Source organism: Cydia strobilella, chromosome 7, assembly GCF_947568885.1.
Source record: "Cydia strobilella chromosome 7, ilCydStro3.1, whole genome shotgun sequence".
NCBI lineage: Eukaryota > Metazoa > Arthropoda > Insecta > Lepidoptera > Tortricidae > Cydia > Cydia strobilella.
Genome location: NC_086047.1, coordinates 10,301,401 through 10,322,813, shown reverse-complemented (window position 1 = coordinate 10,322,813; position 21,413 = coordinate 10,301,401). Strand labels below are relative to the sequence as shown.

The 21,413-nt window shown below is 38.9% G+C and overlaps 2 protein-coding genes across 3 annotated transcripts in view; one reads left to right on the top strand and one right to left on the bottom strand.

Moving 5' to 3' along the window:
* The window catches only part of LOC134743106 (calcium uniporter protein, mitochondrial), a 144,734-nt gene that overhangs the window by 9,826 nt on the left and 113,495 nt on the right, over positions 1–21,413 (bottom strand). The window contains exons 3-4 of the mRNA XM_063676432.1: positions 3,095–3,216; positions 2,495–2,650 (exon numbers count right to left, since the gene is read on the bottom strand). Of these exons, the coding sequence (XP_063532502.1) occupies positions 2,495–2,650; positions 3,095–3,216 (278 nt within the window). The remainder of the gene's footprint in view (positions 1–2,494; positions 2,651–3,094; positions 3,217–21,413) is intronic.
* Positions 20,928–21,413, top strand: part of LOC134743078 (calcyphosin-like protein) — a 403,310-nt gene continuing 402,824 nt past the window's right edge. The window contains exon 1 of one of the 2 annotated variants that reach the window (XM_063676375.1): positions 20,928–21,073. In XM_063676375.1, the coding sequence (XP_063532445.1) occupies positions 20,979–21,073 (95 nt within the window). In that variant the 5' untranslated portion in view covers positions 20,928–20,978. The remainder of the gene's footprint in view (positions 21,074–21,413) is intronic. The other variant, XM_063676376.1, reaches the window with a different exon arrangement.

Sequence of the window (21,413 nt, the reverse complement as noted above, 5' to 3'; positions counted from 1 at the left end):
CATCTCGTTGGAGGCCTACCGGCAGTTCGTCTTCCGGTACGCGGACGCCACTCCAGAACCTTCCGGCCCCACCGGCCATCAGTTCTGCGAGCAATGTGCCCCGCCCACTGCCACTTAAGGTTTGCAATTCTGCGAGCTATGTCGGTGACCCTAGTTCTACTGCGGATATCATCATTTCTGACTCTATCACGCAGAGAAACCCCGAGCATAGCTCTCTCCATTACCCTTTGCGTGACCTTGAGCCTTCTTATGAGGCCCATCGTTAGCGCCCACGTCTCAGATCCGTATGTCATCACTGGCAACACACACTGGTCAAAGATTTTTGACTTAAGACACTGCGGCAATTTGGACGAAAAGATACTGTGGAGCTTCCCGAACGCTGCCCAACCGAGTCGGATTCGACGAGACGGACATGGTGGCGTTTTCGTACAGACACTTCAGCACTTCGATATACCGGTAGTCAATTTGGCACCTTTGGAGAGACTGCAGCACAGCCCAAGTCTCGGTCGAATCGAAGGCTTTCTCGTAGTCCACAAATGCAAGGCAAAGGGCTCAGTCTTCTGTATAACCTGCCGCAACGCATGTACGTGGTCTACGGTACTATAGCCTTTACGGAAACCTGCTTGTTCGGGAGGCTGGAAGTCGTCAAACCTACGTGCGAGACGGTTTGTGATGACTCTCGAAAACAGCTTGTAGACATGGCTCAGAAGTGAGATGGGTCTATAATTCTTCAGCAAGGTGTTATCACCTTTTTTGAAGAAGAGCACCACCACACTTCTGTTCCACGCTTGCGGCGTTTTTCCTTCGCGCATGAGGGAACTAAACAGCGTCTGAAGGGCCTTAAGGACTGGTTTACCGCCCGCCTTCAGGAGTTCGGCCGTAATTCCGTCATCACCTGGGGCTTTGCCATTCTTAAGCTGTTTGAGAGCCATACTAATCTCGTACAGGCTGACGTCCGGGATATCTTCGGTATAGTGTCGAGTTAGTCTAGCTCTAGGGTCTCTAGCTAGATCCATGAAAACAATGTATGTGGACGGAATTACAACCATGAGTGTTATAAAACAACACAAAAAGAGTGAATATTTAATAGGACACAGAAAAACAAATTTAAAATAGTGTGATATGTAAAAAGGTTGGGTAAACACTAACATCGGCTGCTTTTGGTAACCGCATATTTTGCAATTCGCCACATCACATCAGCAATTGATCAGGAATTTTAAAATTAAAATGTTTATTAATTTGTAAAATACATATGTTACGTTCTTTTGCGTGTAACGTGATTTTCATTTCTTTACAAATTCTTATGCTTATACCCTTAATATAGAAACTTAGAAATATATCCTAGGTTTGAAGAAGATATGGTATCTACTTATTTATTATAACTTCACCAGTTCTAGATTCTTTAGACTAAAATGTAGGTGGTAGGTGGTAACTAAATAATGTTATCGTACCTGATGCCAACAAGTGAAAATATCTAATCTCTCAATCACGCATTAAATATTAATACGTTGTAACAAGAATAGCTCTGCCGTGAACCTGAACATGCCGCAGCTAACTATGAATAATATTAATATCACGAATGAACTGCAATTTGAAGCTCGCGGTTAACCCACGTTTACGTGTGCAGTATATTAAATACATGCTAGTTACGAGTACGTCCCTTTGGAAACTTCATAGGACTAATTATCCTAGTTGTAGCTATGTCACCGACAAAGCATATACTTAATGCGGTATTTGTATACAATAGTCTACAATGCTGACCTCATCTACAGGCATTGTGTTATGATATGAAAAATAAATAAAATGTAAAAAGCCTACTAGTGGGGCAGAGTGCTCGAACATATTGTCGTTCATCTAAAAATTCTCTGATTGTGTAAATACATTTATTTACTAGCCATTTCTTCAGTTTTGTCATAAATAATGGGTCTTTCAGTTTCCGCAGTTCTTTTGGTATCTTATTATGTACCGTGGTGCTCATGCCGTTACATTAGTTATTTCTAACTAAGGCGGTTGAGCATGATGGCATTAGTAATTTGTACTCGTCTCTTTGTCTAAATAAGTCGTTGATTGCATTTTACTGTTCCATACGATCCTCTTTTCGAACATAACTTGCTAATTCTAGAATATAGAAGCCAGTAAGTGTAAGCAAGCCTAGTTTTTGGAACAAAGGTTTACAAACCAGATAAATCTGATAAATTGTGTAAACTTGCCAATAGAGCTGTATTTTTTTAAATATAAGTACTTAGGTATTATCTGGGATTTAAAAAAGGTAGTTCAAGTTGGGTTAGGTAAAGAAGCCTACCGGCTTCACCTGAGTACTTTGTGTCTGACCTGCGACTCGGTGTCGTTGATGATGAGCCGGAAATCGCTTTCGAGCAACGACTCGACGGTGTCGCTGTGGACGCGATGCGCACGCGCTCGTCCTCCGCCAGCGCCGTGGCTCGCTCCACGCCGTGGTCTTCGGCTTTGACCTGAGATGTGACATAAATCTAACCTGCGAGGGGCTCTTGACGTAGTACTCGATGTCGTTGATGATGAGCCGGAAGTCGTTCTCGAGCAGCGACTCGACGGTGTCGCTGGACGCGATGCGCACGCGCTCATCCGCCGCCAGGGCCGTGGCTCGCTCCACGCCGCGGTCTTCTGCTTTGACCTGGGATAATAAAAAACATTCTACTATTATTTTGTGTGCATTCGATTAATCTTCTTTTACAAGTTAGCGCCAAATATTTATGAACATAATGACATATTAGTCAGTTAAATTGCCGTGAAAATCAAAGTAGTTATTCACCGACAACTGGAGAATAAACATTCCCTAGATTATTTTAAGATTACGGACTCTCAGGAACAACACAGAAAGAAACAGACTGACGTAGAAGTAATCACAAAACTTGCTTCCATTAAGCCGCTAACGACAAACAATTCCCTCCTGTCAAAACTCAGATAAAGGTAAATAGTAGGTAGAAAGTCTACAGATCATCAATTAAGCAGTAGATCACCGATTTTAAACACACATCGACTACACGGGTTCCTCACAGTAGTCTTTGGTCCCGAGTCTGCAATCAACAAGTGTTGACATCAGCAAAGGGCTACACACCTGTTCGAGGAGGTCGCCGACGGTCTGCGAGACGGGCCGCAGAGTGAAGCGGCATCGCTCGCGGCGCGACGGCAGCGGGACCGTGATCACGGGCAGCCCGCGCCGGTACGTCACCGTCACATCTGAAACAAACATGGCCTACGTTAATCACTTCACACGTTTCTCCCACAAACTAAAAAAACTGACTTTGATGAAAATGTCGAAAAAATCGACCAATAAAAAAGATAAAATTGCAGAGCAATAGATACAGCATAAAAAAGCAAAAACGGAAACTAGACTGGGTCTAGTTATGTTAGTTTTACATAGTCTATACCTAAACGAAATTTAAGATTATTTTCATAAGAAAGTAATTTAATTTGTTCTTAGAATAGTCTATACGAAACCGTCTTCGAAACCGTTGTCAACAATAGAATCGTTTGATTCTTGATCAAACGGCCGCTCAGCTTGATGACGCTCAACGCTCAACATGGTTTCAGGACTGGTAGATCAACCACAACTAATCACATCTGTTTTGTTGATTATGTGACTACAGCCATGTATCACCGCTCCCAGGTTGACGCGGCCTACTTTGATTTCAAAAAAGCGTTCGATTTGGTTGACAACGACGTTTTGCTACAGAAGTTGGCTGGGTTCGGATTCACGCCTAGGCTGATACATTTTTTTGCAGATTACCTACGCGGTCGTAGTCAGTACGTAGCTGTGTCTGGATATCAGTCCCAGCCATATTACACCCGATCAGGTGTTAGTCAGGGCAGCACGTTGGGACCGACTCTGTTTCTACTGATGATCAACGATCTACCGAAGGTCGTCAGAAACTCTAGGTGCCTGTTATTTGCAGATGATCTCAAGCTCTTCATGCAGATTGGTGAACGGGATGACTGTGCCAGACTGCAGAGAGATATTGGGGCTGTTGCAGATTGGAATGATGCTAACAACTTGCAATTTAACGCATCTAAGTGTAAAACCATCACTTTTACTAGGGCTCGTTGACCAGTGTACGCTGCATACCATCTTCGGGACGTTCCGCTTGGAAGAGTCAGTGAAATATCTGATTTGGGACTCAAACTGGATGTGGAGCTCGACTTTCGTGCACATATAACACAGATGTGTAAAGCCGCTGCGAAAACGCTCGGGTTCATAATGAGGGTATCCGCGCAGTTTAAAAACATCAGGGTGGCGATATTGATGTACAATGCTTACGTCCGCAGTAAGTTGAAGTTTGGAGCCATAGCGTGGGACCCCAGCGAGGAAAAATACCAGTTAACGGTGAAGAGAGTCCAAAGACGATTCGCCCGACACCTGTACAAGAGGCAGTATGGATATTAGATATTACCCTCTCCTGTATCCCTCGCTTTTCGTCTCGGATATGGTGGGGCTTCATACACTGGAGCTAAGGCGGAAACTGTTGTTGTTAATGCACTACTATGGTGTAATAAACAACACAGTAAATAATCCGAGTGTACTGGAGAGACTCGGCCTGTTCGTCCCGGTGTGGCGTCCCTGTCCTCCGGGCCTGAGCGGGCTGCCCGCGCGGCGTCCGGCGCGCCTCTTCGCGGGGTGCCCCGCGCGCACCCGCCGCGCCGCTAACTCGCCCACGGCTCGGGCACTAGAGCTTCTTAATGCCTTGTCCATCCGTGCCCCGCAGATCGACATATTCGCGGATAGTGTTGGTAGTTTTGGTAAAGAGCTCTCTGTATTCCCGAGTCAATATCTGACGAAATAATGTTGGACTACTATTTTGTTATAATGATGATATATATATAAATAATTAATGATAATAATGGTGATTTTAATGTAATTAATTTTATTTATTTAATAAAATAATATGTATGTAATATTTCTGCAAATAATTAATTGTGTTTCAATGTGTGTATTTGTTTTGTAAATGCTAACTGTAGTTTGTAATAGCTAGTTTGTAAGCGATTTGGTTCAACTGTTATGCTTATAAATGTAATAAATAAACAATAAACAATATACTTAATAGGAAAATTAGGAAAGAGCCCGAAGAAATCCGAATATGTCTAGTTTCTCTGGATAAAAGGTAGCTAGTCATACTTATAAATATATTTTTTTAAATTGGTTGATTTCGTACTGATCAATCTTTTCCACAACTATAGGTATTCTATATTTCTTACGAGGAAAAGTTTAACACATCAAGAAATTTTTTAGTCAGAATTCTAGTTAAACCTTAAATTGGAATCCCTTCTCTCACAACGGTCTGTCATTTATGAAATAGCATTAGAGCGTAAATAAAGATAAACGGAGGCAGCCAAGCAGTACGCTAATCAGCATACATTCGCTGTGGAACTTCAGCTATTTCTGCCAATGGCAGACCGCGAATCAATACGTTCACAAAAATGCTGGCATATCGCCGAGGGAAAACAAAGAGTGGTCTGAATTATTACGCGGTTTTTTCTGAAGCATATCTGACCGACAAGTAAAGTTGGGTTTAAATTTGTGTTGCAAACGCAAATATAAAACCTCTGCTGCCTAAATGCCATGATTACATGCGTATGTACACTGGCAATAATAATATTATGGTAGGTACCTAAAGTAGTGCACTGACAGAAGGCTAACATAAGGCGCCCTTTTTCCTGCCTAACATGGGCTACAGTAATAAAATAATCTACTCGTATCACTAAAAATCTTGCAGATCCTGTACCAAAAAATATAATAATTGAAGAGTACGAATGCACTACAGGTAAATACACGTAAGATACGGTACTTAGCGACTTAAACACGATGACCACCTCTTGCAAGAACATTGATTGTAAAAGAAGAATACCGTAATGGTTCGCGGTAACTACAAGTAAGAAACACGGAAGTATGAACGACCCGACGAATTTTAAATCAGTACCATAAATAGTCACTATTTAAATAAGTTTAACAGTAACTCCGCCTACTGTCTCGCCTTGTCCGTCGTCGCTCACAATACTGCTCACAAGCAAATTGTTTCATCAAGCCGCGGACGCATCCTGATTGTCTCGCTCCACTTAGCGTACCTTCCAGTTTCTCCCACCACCTATGCTAATATACACCTTAACCGCTTGCAACAACCGCCATAATCAGAATCACCCACTGATGGAAGGCAATTTTGAATGGAAACAATTAAAGATTTACACTATTTGTGATGTGATAAGATACCACCATACGTGTAGAAACAGAGACATAAATGAGAAAGTTGTTGTACCGTCTCGTCTGTCTATTAAATATTTTATGAGGGACAACAGACAACAAACACTACGATTCTTATCTTTCTATTCTTGAACTACCTACAACACTTACTAAACACTACTTTTAGTTCTCTATTTAAAGTCGACTTTCAATGAGATGAACCCGTCTCCTGTCTATTTACATCTATGTATACTAACTTAAGAATTGGCTTTTTAAAATATACACTATTCGTGGCATACATTAATTTTGAGTCCTGGATTTAACTGACTGTATAAATGGTGAAATGAATATTAAACTTAAATAAAAAGCGATTGTGATTCGCACGAATCATACATTTCTTTAACTTCTACATTTTGTACATGTGCTCGGTCACTTCCGATTTACATCTATTAAAAACGCCTGAGGAAACACGATTGTTGGCTTTACTATTGTTCATAAAATAATGAAATACCTACTACGAGTAGAATTTGCCAGTTCATTTATTCTGATATAATATTCTGATATACTGTCTTGAGATTATATAGTTTAAAAAACTGTAATTATTACATATTCGTAAGGTTAACTTAGTCGCTTCATTGAATTTACCAGAAAGGAAATACAATCAACAGAATTTACAAGGAAGTCGAAATTTGAACTTTTGGTAAATCTGTATCGAGTATTTCAGTGTGTGAATGCCAACGCCCGCGGCTTGTATATCGCAGTGTTAGTACTAAACACCAATCTCTGGCATATGCCAGGAAATTGTGAAATGTTTTTGTATCGGGTACAAACCCGCATAAAAACTGAATTGAACAATTTTGCTAGTTTACCAACAAAACTGGACCCGGGTATGTCCTTAAACTACGTCCAAAAGAGAGGTATGGGCACTGTGAATGACATCTCGCTTTGTGTGGTAGGGCACAGGACAGCGGATGTCATTCCAGATCTAGAGCAGAGCCCAACTGGGGAGGTACCTCCACCTTACAGAAAACCGCAGCCAAATAACACTAGACCCTACTAATAGTGTTGTGTTCCTGCCGGTGAGTAAGGTTGCCAGAGCTCGAGGGAGAGGAGTGTTAGGGTCGGCAACGCGCATGTAACTCCTCTGGAGTTGCAGGCGTACATAGGCAACGGAGACTGCTTAACATCAGGCGGGCCGTATGCTTGTTTGCCACCGACGTAGTATTTAAAAAAAAAAAACAAAAAAAAAATAGGAAGTGCCATGTTACATAAAAAAGACTATTGGAATATTTACGATACGACGGTTAAGTTACGATTAAAATTCTTCAAACTTCTTGGAGTAAGCGTTATTCTCGTGTGGCGCTGTCTATTATTTATTATTAATAAATTATTAAGAATCAAAAATACAGAGAAACCCAACAACATTAAATGAGCGTAAATAAAGATACGCTCCTGTTTCTCTACCTAGGTACTTATAGGCCTTAATAAAACACTACGCAACTAAGGTATGTTTTTTTAAATTGCTTTAATGTAATACAGGATGGCTGACAAATGTGATGAAAAATAATTAGGAGAGCCAAGACCGGACAAGCAAGACGCGTGCAGACGTTTCACTTACTCTACTGAGCGTTCCTTTTGACTGGTAGTACTGTTAACCGCCCCTCGTGGCATCACGTTAGGAAATAAGGGCACATATTGGGACTAGATCGCTAGAAGCCTGTGCCACGCCTTGCTATAGGTATATCGCGCGCGCGGCGAGCGCAACGAATAGAAGGCGCGCAAGTAGGGAGATCACGCTGTAATTGCCCTGTCACTTTCCTAATTATCATCGCACGTTTCTCCGCAATCTTTGATTGATAATTAACACACACTTTGTTACTTTTTTCAAATTATTGCAACGATGGCAACGGCAGATTTGATGTTCTTACTTTTTTAACATCTGATGGAGTGCAAATGTCTATTAAGACAGACACGATGTACACGAGATCTAAATTAGTAGTTTCATGCACGCAAAATGTACAATATTACACATTAACTTTATACATATAACTTTAAAAAATGGTATATTTTAATAAATATATAATATATTTTAATAAATGGTCATTTCAAATCGCATATCAATGGTTTCATCTGTGTCGAGTATCGTCCAGTTTATTTTCCTTCGGAATTCGCGTGAAAGAGTAAAATAAAATATCGAATGACAGTGATTAATGTTTTTGCCTCTGTGAGAGCACCAGTTTCGTATTAAATTTACATTTATGTACCAATATCTAACTTTCGAAAAATATACGAACATATTCAAATATGATATCAAACAAACATTGGAACACTAATAATTCAAATGCGGCATATCAAAAGATTAATCTTAATACCAGTCGTAGACCAAATCGTGACTAGAATATATGCTCAATAGTATTTGATATAATATGATATATGACAGTATATATTTTGGGACATATTTGGTGTCATATTCTGAAATACGTTTATATGTGACAGTGCACTTGTGCGCATTAAGTAAAGATCGATCATAATCAAGAGCTAGTATTAATAGTATTTGTCCGTAAAGTAAGGTATAATCATACTGAAAGGGTATTAAATATTAATTCATCTGTAATTAATACTTTTCTTATATTCTCCATATGTCCCAGCCGTGATCGCAACTCGTTTACCATTATACTGAATGTTAAAGTGATGCTAAACAACGTAACTTTCGCTTTCACCTGTCTTAAATATCAGAATTCTTTGCTTTAGATAATATCTCGTAACGTTACTCACCTGTATAATTAAATAATTGTTTTTGCCTCATACTGTTATAACTCTTGCTATTGAACACCATGCTACGTTAACAAAAGAGTTAATTTATCACAACTGTTCGATCAATAAAAATACACTTGAACTTGAAAGCAGTGTTAAATACTAAGGTACATGTCGATTATACATAAACACTCGTACTTAATAATAATATCAGCTCTTTCTACACCAAAAAAATAGGTACATAGATACTCGTACTCATCAACCACCAATAGTTTCAACAAATCGCTCACTAACTTTTGGTTCTCACGGCGACATTTCTAGTCTAAGAATTTAATTTAGTTGAACAATCACAGACAATTTGCGTGTGGATAACCGCAGGCACGCTAGTGTAAAGTATATTCAGGAGACAAAACACTACTTTAGGAAGAGTTACATACAAAATTTAAAATTAAAGATTTAGGAGACATTAATTATTGTCTTGGCATACATGTGGAGAGAGATAGGACCAAAGGTATCTTGTATTTGGACCAAAGAAAATATATACAAGACGTATTAAACAAATTTGGCATGTCTGATTGCAAAAGTGTACAAACACCAATGGATTTGAATAATAAGCTAATTGGAACTACTGAAAATGCCGAGATTTTAGATAATGCTCCTTATCAGGAAATAATTGGTTGTTTGTTGTACATCTCACAAGTTACTAGACCGGACATAAGTTTTGTCATAAATATGTTGAGCAAATATAACACAAAACCAGAGATGCAGCACTGGGTTGCGCTGAAGCGTGTTATGTGCTATTTAAAAGGCACTCTTGATTACAGGCTGAGCTATAAGCAAGACTGTCAGGAAACCATGGCTCATGGATACTGCGATGCAGACTGGGCAAGTTCAGGAGATGACAGGCGTTCCTGTACCGGCTATACATTTCAGTTCCAGGGAGGAACAATCAGCTGGAACTCTAGACGTCAGCCTACCGTCGCGCTTTCTACAACAGAAGCGGAATATATGTCTCTATCGTCGTGCGTACAAGAGGCTTTGTGGCTTGAACAATTTCAAGAAAATTTGTGGCCACAACTGAAGAATGAAGCCTTAGTAATTTATAGCGATAATCAGAGCTCTATAAAACTTTCAGGTTCTGACGGATATCATTCCAGGACGAAGCACATCGATGTGAGGCACCATTTTGTCCGAGATAAGGTACTTGAAGGAACCATTGAGGTGCGCTATGTACAGACAGACAAGATGATTGCAGACGCTCTTACTAAAGCAACGTCGCACACGAAATTGGCATATTGTTCTTCCAAGATGGGATTATGTTTAAGGGAGGATGTTGAAGATGTGTAAACATGATCACAGTTTCCGAACGAACAATTAGTTTACTTATATTGCCACTTGGTGTCGCTACTGTCAATGCGAAATTAAAAATTGCACTTATCATAGTTATCATTGTTGTTAACTTCTATCTTACATTAAAACTGTTAATTAGCTATTCTATTCGGCGTATTATTTCTTCAAACTGTAGCTGCATTTACTGTTACAGGCGTTGCAGCGTACCTATATTAGGTATTAAGATAAGATAAGATAAGATAAGATAATAATTTATTTCATTTCAATCTTAGTTGGTAAATACATAGTGGTCGAGTCCTCCTATTAGGTATGAAGTACCTGTATCAGGAGACCTCGCTCTTCCAGAATTACATTTTTTTTTTTTTTTAAATCTATACTAAGAGAAGTAAATAAAGTTAACATTAACATTATAAATTTATAATGAATTAACTAGTTTGCCAAATTAACGACTACATTTACATTTATTAATTTTACATATTTACATAGCTAAAATTATTCTTACATATCTATTTTAATCATCGTGTGAGTGCATGCGCGCGCGCGCGCGTGTGTGTGTGTGTGTGTGTGTGTGTGTGTGTGTGTGTGTGTGTGTGTGTGTGTGTGTGTGTGTGTGTGTGTCGTTTTATTTTAAGCTTTTATTTACGAATTATATCTTCAGTAGCTTTATAGTCAAGAGCACTTAACCATTTAATTATTGCTTTTTTACATTCATAGTTATTTAGCGAGTGTATATTAAGTTCCTTATTTATCATGTTATATATGACTGCAGATTGAACCTCGTATTACCTCCTTGCAAAGGCTGATTTACATCTGGTCTCAGGTACAACTCTGTGATTCCTTCTTTGGGTTAGTAAATTGAGATTAAGCGGTGTAGAGCTGTGGAGTTTTAAGGTCGCAGAGGTTATGTACAATTTACGCATACTAAGTGCCTTACAGTGTGCGTACAGTTCTGTAGTGGGGTATCTTCGAGGCTTGAAGTACATAGTTTTTAGTAAGTACCTCTGCCCTCTCTCTACTTCCAGGTATTTAGTTTTGTCTGCGGCTCCCCAAACTGGTATGCAGTACGACATTATAGATTGCGCTAGCGTTGTATATATTTGTTGTAAAAGAGTTGTATCGGCTACATGTCTTAAGATTTTAAATAACCATACTAGTTTTCTTATGCGGGCAGTTATGTATTCTATATGTTCGTGCCAAGATAGTCGTTGATCGATGATGATCCCTAGGTATTTCGTAGATGCTACTTTATTTAGAGGTGTGCAGTGGCAAGTAGTGTTATTTGAATAGTTACATCCGTGAATTTTTAGGTTAAGATTTTTTTGAGGTTGTGTTCTAGAATTTTTTGAGAAGCATATGTAGTTACATTTTTCTTTGTTTAGCGTAAGTAGATTATCTTTCAGCCACAAACTGATCCTGTAAAGGCCCCTCTCAGCAGCGTCAAAGGCCGTTTCCCAGTTCTGACCAACGAACAAAACTACAGTATCGTCCGCATACAAAATTATATGTCCGTCTTGGACTAGCTTGTCTGCCAAGTCGTTTATGTAGACAAGAAACAGGGTCGGGCCCAGGACACTGCCCTGAGGGACACCAAACGTCACTTCTGCGTCCGTGCTAGTGTAGTTTCCTATTCTGACACTTTGGGTACGGTCCCGGAGGTAGTCACCCAGAACATCCAGCGGCTTGCCCCTGATGCCATAGCGTTCAAGCTTGTTTACAAGAGTGGGAAGAGACACCGTATCAAATGCCTTTTTTAAATCTAAGAAAACAGCAAGACATTTGTTTCCATTTTCTGTTGCTTTACAGACTGTAGATGTTAGGTTTAAAATGGCATCTTCAGTTGATTTTCCTTGACGGAAACCGAATTGAAATTTTGAAAGTAGGTTATATTTATTAAAGTAGTCAATGAGTCTTTTATTTAATATTTTTTCTACAATTTTTGACAATGCCGTAAGCACCGATATTGGCCTGTAGTTATTTGGCTCTGTTTTCTCCCCACTCTTGTAAACCGGTGTAACAAGTGATTTTTTTAATAGTTTGGGGAAGACACCTTGAGCGAAGCATAAATTTACTAGATGACTAACCACAGGGGATATTAAGGATTTGCATGTCTTTAGGAATTTTGTGGGTATCCCATCAATGCCAGGTGCGCTATCAGATTTTAAGGTCATTAAGGTATTTTCAACTTCCAAGGGATCCGTTTCCATTAAAACAAACGAATTGGAGCTGTTGTTACATCTAGCACTAGCGTCAGTGAGTATACGTGCAACATTATCATTGGTGAGGATTTCTGAAGCTAACTTTTTCCCAATATTAGTAAAGAAGTAGTTAACTTGGTTAACGGCGTCAAAGGGATCCGATTTGTGTTTAAGTAACTCAGTATTGTCTGTTTTTATAGCTTTATAATTGGTAATAGTTTTAATCGATGCCCATAGATCTTTTGAGTTCTTCTTTGTGTTTTCCAGCAGATTGCGGTCATAACTACGTTTAAGTTTTTTTATTAAATTACACGTAAAATTCCGGTACCTTTTAAATGTGACCCTCAGGACCTCATTTTCCGGGTCAGATCGGAGTATATTGGAGGTATTGATGATTATCAAACGAGATATTGTCCATTGGGATACCTCAAAAGAAGCTTAACGTGATTTGACTAGCTATACACTGTCGTGTATAAAAAAGCTGTGTTGTAGTGGATAAAAGGTAAAAGTAGATTGTTGTTGTTGGAAAGGGACTATGGTGAATTTAGGATAATGCCTAGATGAGCCTGCGGCAAAGTATTGTCCTATTGGAGTACAAGGACCTCTTGTTACATCTAAACCGGTGCTGGAAGCCTAGCAGGGAGATTTCAATTGACAAGGCAAGATAAGTTACATGCAGTTTAATCTTAATCGGTAAGAAGGTCCCTACTGTACATGGCCGCTAGGGCAGTGGTCAGTTTACACCCTTATTTCTACGCTAGCGGTCGCGGGATTCAAAACGACTTCCCGTTAACATTTAGTTTTATTTTTCAGGTTGTTTTGCAGGACCGGCCACATTCAGGTATAATAAATCCTACCCTATTACTAAGACTCCGCTGTCTGTCTGTCCGTCTGTCACCAGGCTGTCTCTCATGAACCGTGAAATTTTCACAGATGATGTATTTCTGTTGCCGCTATAACAACAAATACTAAAAACAGAATAAAATAAATATTTAAGTGGGGCTCCCATACAACAAACGTGATCTTTTTGCCATTTTTTGCCATAATTTAACTAAATCAGGCCCGTAAAGTTTTATGAATAAGGCGGTAAATCACTGTAACTAACAAAGACATCGGATATCAGGGATCGCAAACTATCGGTTCGGGTATCACGATGCCTGTATTGTGGGCTAGAGGACGGTGACAGCCCGCGTCAGTGTACTATGAATGAAAATGGATTCATGTATCTCCACTAACAAGACAGGATCATATGCAGACGGGTTCATGGCTCTTTCCTGCTATATACCTAAGTATGCGTACCTATATATGAACGCATGGTTCTTTCCTGCTATATACCTAAGTATGCGTACCTATATATGAACGAGATATTATTAAAAGTAGGTAAATCAGGATTGAAAACGAATACCACCGAAATATCAGTGATTTAAACTTTTACGATTTTTACTTATTATTATTCAACAACGACGGGACTTAATCGCGTAAAATAAGTTTTAAATTTACCTCCGACGTTTCGAGGACGGCGTTGTCCCCGTGGTCTCGGAGAAGCTGGCTAAAGTTGACATCAACATCTTCTAGGCGCGCGAGTTTTTCGAACTACCCGCACTTGGTCTTGTTTATTAACTTGAACGTTTTGCGCACTAGGGATGTCACCGGGTCGACACACAACACTCACAATATTCGATTTTTCAACTTTCGATATTTGTTTTCGCTTACACTTACTAATGACTGGGTTCCATGTGGATGATATCTTAAAACCTTCGTCTCGAAACGTCGGAGGTAAATTTAAAACTTATTTTACGCGATTAAGTCCCGTCGTTGTTGAATAATAAAAAGTGATTTACTTTAATGTTTCAGGGGTCGTAACTAAGATGACAATATTTTATCGACAAACTTTCATCGAAAAGTAAAAATGTATCGGGATGACAGGTGCGACGAAAATGTATCGGGATGACAGGTGGGACGAAAATGTATCGGGATGACAGGTGCCACGAAAATGTATCGGGATGACAGGTGCGACAAAAATGTATCGGGATGACAGGTGCGACGAAAATGTATCGGGATGACAGGTGCGACGAAAATGTATCGGGATGACAGGTGCGACGAAAATGTAACGGGATGACGGGTGCCAAGAAAATGTATCGGGATGACAGGTGCGACGAAAATGTATCGGGATGACAGGTGCGACGAAAATGTATCGGGATGACAGGTGTGCCGAAAAGTCACGTCATCATTTCCATACATTAACCGTTAACCGTTGCGTTGTGTTTTCCATAACGATTCAGGCCCCGTAGACAACATGCCAATCGCTAACGCTACGTAGCGAACGAAACGCAACTGTCACTGTCACACTAATATAGAAGAGTGATAGAGAGACACAAAGTGATTCGATGGCGAATTAAGCGATAGCGATTGTCAGCTTGGCTAGGGCGGCTGGTTAAGCCCCCAGATGTTCTTAGCGGCATTCGTTCGGCACGCTTCTCTTGCCACTATTTAAAGTCATGCTGAATTTTCCGACATATGTACATAAGCGTGCAACAACGCTACGAATGTAGCAGACGGCGTTACGGGCGCAATGCTGACCATTTACAGTTAGAAGCATACCTAAACCAACGGAGTCTTCGAAATTATATGTACAGAGAGTTGCAAAATTATATTATAGTATAGGACGCATCATGAATTAATTCATTCACAAAGTGGCCATGCAATTTTGCAGCTGGGTGACATGACTACAAAGAGAGTAAGGGCGAATAATTGTTTCAATATTGTCACTGTGACAAGGTACAAAATATGTAGTACTGAAAAAAAATCCTTGACCGTACATCGTTGGTTTTAGAATGGAAGCAATCCATCGCATCTATTACTCTCCAGAGTGACAGAACAAGTAAATTTATATTTTAAAGTGTATCAGAGTTTCTAAATATAGTTTTAAGCACTACTCGGCCGAGTACTATTTCAACTGCTGGCTTGAAAGTACAAGTGCATTTAACTGTAGATTTGAGAACCGACCTATTATCACGGTCGCCGTTGATTTTCTTCACACATGCAGGATCTTAATACATGTTGTTCAAACCCTTGACACAACACTTGTACAAGCTATACCACATTTGCAAACTGAATATTGTATGAAGCGTAAGCAATATTCGTCAGTATCCGGGAGATAACCAAAAGCTGCCGGGCCCAATTTATGTTACATTTAACATATGCATGAAGTCATAAACAACGTTTTCACATCCTTGCTGATCCATATAACATCAAACAAATTCTTATCTGATAAACTGATTTAGAAAAATTAATAAAACTAAAGAAAAAGAGTTTTTTTGACAAATTACTTACGAAGCGGCAAAATTGATATAAAGGTGAAGATTGAATCTTATAAAAACGCCCGTTCTCCTCCTTCAAGTGACCGAAAACAATGAGACCATCGATCACTGGATACGACCTTCGGAGATATAATATTGCCTCGTCACAATATTGACAAATCTCTGCGATGTTGTACTAAGCGTTCACGCGCGTCGATTCAAGTAATATACAATAAGTATGCTTTTACGGCCTTTACGTTTCTTATTCTTTTTAAAAGGAATTTATGAGTTACTAAACTAGAACGGGGATAAAAGGGAGGTTTGTGTTGTTGGAACCATGAATTACAAAACAAATTCGCTTATCTTACGAAAGAGCTGCATTTAGAGCTGCATTTACCTAACTACTTATAACTAACAATTCTGTGCTAGAACGTTTACTCCTTGGACCATACCAGCTGCATTTACGTAGCTACTTATAACTAACAATTCTGTGCTATAGAACGTTTACTACTTCGACCATACCAACTGCGTTTACGGGCCGATATATTATTCCTACAATGAAAAACGGTTGAGAAACAACTTTAAACTGGATGTACCGCTGAACTAAAAGCAATTACGTTATCCATGCTATTCTAGCCATTTACATCGTTCGCAGGCATGGCAATTATCATTTTAGGATCCTCTGGTCTATGGTCTATACATAAGTAACATAATTGATTATCTAAAATAATCCAAATTAGAATTTTGACATAAATTCCATATCAATACTGTACAACGCGGGCAAAAGCTAGTTAGGTTATAAAGTTAATCTTTTACGCCAAACCTGCAGTCGTCACCATTCCTTTTAATACATTTTAAGGAATTAGATGCATTGTGGGTTTAAATATCAAAATAAAGTATTTCATTAAATACCATGAAATATCACGAGCCGCAACACAAGGTAATAAAAGTGCGAGTTCGACACGTCTCGGACATGCCAGGTCTTCACTTACACCAAGGCCTGACATTCTCTTGATCCCAATGGCTCGATCCCGAGGAATCCACTTAACGCCGGAGAATGCCAGTCGCGTGGCGAAATGAGATTTTTTAATACGCTGGAGTAGGTATGTACAATTCTCCAGGTGACAGCATTACTGCGATTTGCTCGAGAAAAAATATTTTGAGTGATACCTAAAATTCTCAGTCCCAATAAGCGTTTTATTTTTTAATTAAGTAGGCTGTATAACATTCTTGTAGGTACCTTATTCCAACGAAATTATTATACGTCCCTAAATAACATAAATTTGTAATGCTCTTGGATATATTTATGCATATATAAATAATATTATTAATTCAAATGAAGATATTCCTTTAGCGTATCATATAGAAAAATAAGTGCTTTCCCGTTGCCAGGGAGGTTTTAGGATTATACTGAGCAAGTTTTACTATGGGACCAACTCCAAAATCGCGAAGAAAAATTTGGCTGTCTCATACATTTTGGCTGGTCCATTTTCTATGGGAGGGTAATTTTTTTTTTTTCGCGATTTCATGGTTGGTCCCATAGTAAAAGTTGCTCAGTATATTAAATCACATTTAAAATCGGGTCTATCGCGAATTTATTTTGTTACCTTTATTTACCGACGTTTCGACACAGGTTTCAGGTTGTGTTCAAAACGCGAAAGTTTTAAATGTTATATTGCTCAGTATAATCCCAAAACCTCCCTGGCAACGGGAATGCACTTATTTTTTAGCCACCCCCACCCTGTATATAGTAATAAATATAATTTTGCTGCACACACACTGAGCTATTATCATGAGCCAAATTTGAATAATTCTACGAGACTAGTGGAGCGTCCCAGTCACGATGCTGATGCAACTGCGGTTGAAATACATAATTTAGTTTCAGATTTATTTTACCTTGGTTTCGATTTAGATTTCAAACAAATATATATAGAACTGTTTCATATAAATTTACATAGGTGAGCCTCTTCATGGTTCGACGATTCTAATTTTGTTTTAAATTTACAAAAAGCAGTTTAAAAAAAGTTTCACAAACTAAGTAGCGTGCGTGGCAGTGAAAGGTTGTAGGTATAAAGGCAACTCCAATGCAGTGCAAGTATACAAGGCGAATCACCTATTAGGGTCTCCGAGCAACCAACAGCGGTAGGCAATGTCAAATCATTGCTGGTCTTCGTAGCGCTATCAAAAACAAATTGTTTTTATTTCGTAAATAGGCACTATAGATGTTGATTTGCGATAAAATTCTCAGGAAAACTTTGTATTAGTAAATAGGTACCTTACGTAACTACCTAACTTCCCAATATTAGACACTTGTTTTAAACAGTAACTGTTTACTTGGAAGAGGCCGGTGTCGATTTTAGTCGCAAAAATGTAAAATTGATAGATTTCGTCGATGAAATTGTACACCTTTTGTTACCAAATTGAAATAACAAGTACTGCTTTCTATTAGCACGTCTTCTTATCTTGCCTTTTATCAGATCAATTTTTTGAAAACAGACTCACTAAATTAGTAATGATTTTTTTTCTGAAGGACGTTTAGGTAAACGCGCGTAAAGCACTGATTTTGTCACTCTTATTTGTAAATTTCGTAAAGTTTGGACTGCTAAAAATGGTAAATTTGTATTGCACATATTCTGTACTTGACCTTTATCAGATTACATTTTTGTTGTATGACTTAGAGTTCGAGAAAATGAAAGTTAAACGAATTCAATTTTCTCCAGAAATTACTTCAAAACAAGTTACAATTTCTCTGAAAATCGACTTAATTTCAACGTAATTTGGATACTTGAACAATCTACAACATTTGCTGAAACTATTCTTATACATCAATTTGTATAATTTACCACCATAATTTTTTGATGAATTTTTAAAAACTGCCCCTTCTCTTCATATATTACCGGTGTCGGACGCTCGCGACCTCATTATTAAAAAGCAAGATGAGAAAACGTGCTAATAGAAACCAATACTTGTTATTTAGATATTACTTAACAAAACGTGTATAATTTCAACGACTAAATCTATCAATTGAAAATTTTTGCTCCAAAATCGACTACGGCCTCTTATCTTATTATAATAAAATTGTGACAGTTAAACTAAATTATGTACACAATTAATAACAGAATACTCAAATATTTTCCTTAAAATTTCAAGTTGAAAAGTTAATTAAGTTAAGTCTAAATGTCTCTTTAGCAAATTAGTTAAATTCTAGATGATAACATTAGGTAAGGGAAAGGAAGCGTTAATGGATCGTCCACGGAAGAATTTAAAGTATCGTGAGCGACAAGTCCGTAAATATTTGTTTTTCCCTACCCAAACGAGTGTCGCAATGAAAAGGAAATCACTATTTAAAAGATTAAAAAATGCAAAAACACGTAATTTACATTAAGGCCGTTCGATTGGTTTGCCGCTGTCACTGTCACATTTCGCAAGAAAGAACGGGAAAGATCATATGCGCCAAGTGTCAATTTTTATCGAATTTTGTCGATTTTTATTTATTTTGAAAACGTTACCTTACAATTTTTATATTAAAGGAAAAAATTGAAAACGTTACACTTCCGGCAGGATTTGTTACCTTACAATATCGAAATTCGAAAGCTATGAAATTACTATTTAAGTTAATACGAATATCAACGCCTCTTAGAAAAACATGATCATATAAGGAGATTTTTCGCCTTCTGGCTCAGGGAACCGCCTTAACAAAATTATTTACTCACACTTATACATGCAACTTGATTAGATTGAAACAAACTGAATGACAATATGATTCCTCCAACAATACTTTCGTGCTGTAGTTTAAGACATTAAATAGACATAACATCTACAAGGATAAGTACGATGTCAGTATAAAATTGGATATAGCAAGTTGCAGACCGGACACGTGTTCGCATTGTCCCCTGCTGCCCATCGATCAACGCTCCTTCCGCGACGTTTTCCATTGGGAAAGCAGCAGCTCGCGTAATTAGTAGAAACGAGAGCGAAGCGATTTCCGAGGCGGATCGCGGCAATTAGCGCCGGCAGTGCAAGCCGCAGGAGATTGCGATCATGCGACAGATGCGAAAAATGGGCATTTAGTTTTAAAAAATACCGGTCAAGTTCATTTAACTCGCGTACCGAGGGTTCCGTACAAGCTTTCAATTATCTCATTCAACTATAACACGAAAGATTTTTGACCAGAACTCGTACCAGGTTTACTTCGAAATCAGGTCAAAAAGCAGCCTTTTAGTTAACAGGGCAGACCTATCCCGACCCCGAAGAAATCTTAACATGGCGAAGTAGAAACTCACAGGCCAATTCGAACGTGCACCTGACATCAAACCGATATTTAAATCATATCAGTTAGCTGTCCTGTTATTCGCGCGAGCGTCTCGCTCGTACTAATACATTAACAGACAAGTCAGAGCGAAATGAACGCGCGAATATAATAATATATTTGCAGTATGTTACCCATTTTCCAGACACTGTATGACGGTAACGTTTGTGACAGGTTACTAAATGTACCAAATGAATTTTCCAACTCCCTTCTCCTATCCTTATTGGTCATCAATAATGCTCCTCGCCTACCTACAACAGACGCAAGCTTCAACAATGAAAAATGAACAAAATGACAGATTATTAAATTAACAAAATGTCAAAAGATATCGGAATGTGCGTGACACTTTTATGTTTATACCTATTTATCACTGGTATTGAAAATTTATGATGCATAAATAAATGATCACAGTCATTTGATTAAACTGTCTTCACATTTCACCATTATAATATGTGATTTAACAGTTTCTAGTCGGCTTCATTAACGACATCTTAATTTATGGATTTACATGATGAAAATGGCAAAAAAAGTGCTGTCAACGGCATTATCGCTTCAGATCTCTCGGCACTTGCGCCAACAATTAAGAATGTAAGGCGGGCGCGAGCTGCGCTTGCGACGGTACGCTTCACATTCGCGTCGCGAACCGCCCGGGAACAACGCGGCGGAGAAAACCTCGACACCCTGATCCTTCGAACCCGTTTAGTCAAAATCATTACAAAATTCAGTGACTTGAAAACAATTGACACAGGCCGAAAAAAGTTTACTTATTTATATTTGGTTTGACGCGGTGTTTTGTTTTTATTTTGCGGGGGTGTCGCAGGTGGCCTGTGTTAGTGACGGTGTGTGCTGTGGTATGGGGTAAGATGGGGGCGGGGCATAGTGCGGAGGTCGAGGGCGGCGCGTACGCATCCGACCCGCCGGCCCACGACCGCAGGAAAAGTTGTAGCAGAAGGCGAAGGTGAGTTTTTTTAACCGTATTGTAAGCAATTTAATCAATGATTTTACATTTAGGTAATTTTTGAAATGCTTTGAGCCCTCTGCAATTACTTGATGCCTAGTCACTAGACGCTGTAGTGTGTAGATGAGGGATCATCGAGTCATAAGTCGACTAACAAAAACGGTAGCCCAGGTCAAATATTCATACACTCTGTAAATACAGTAAAAAAATGCCTAGTAAAATGCCACAGTATTAAAAAAGTACTTGTTAAAATAATGTAGGTACTGGTAAAGATATAAATATACTAGCTTCTGCCAGCGACTTCGTCTGCGTAGAATAAGTCTTCCATATCCAACTTCCA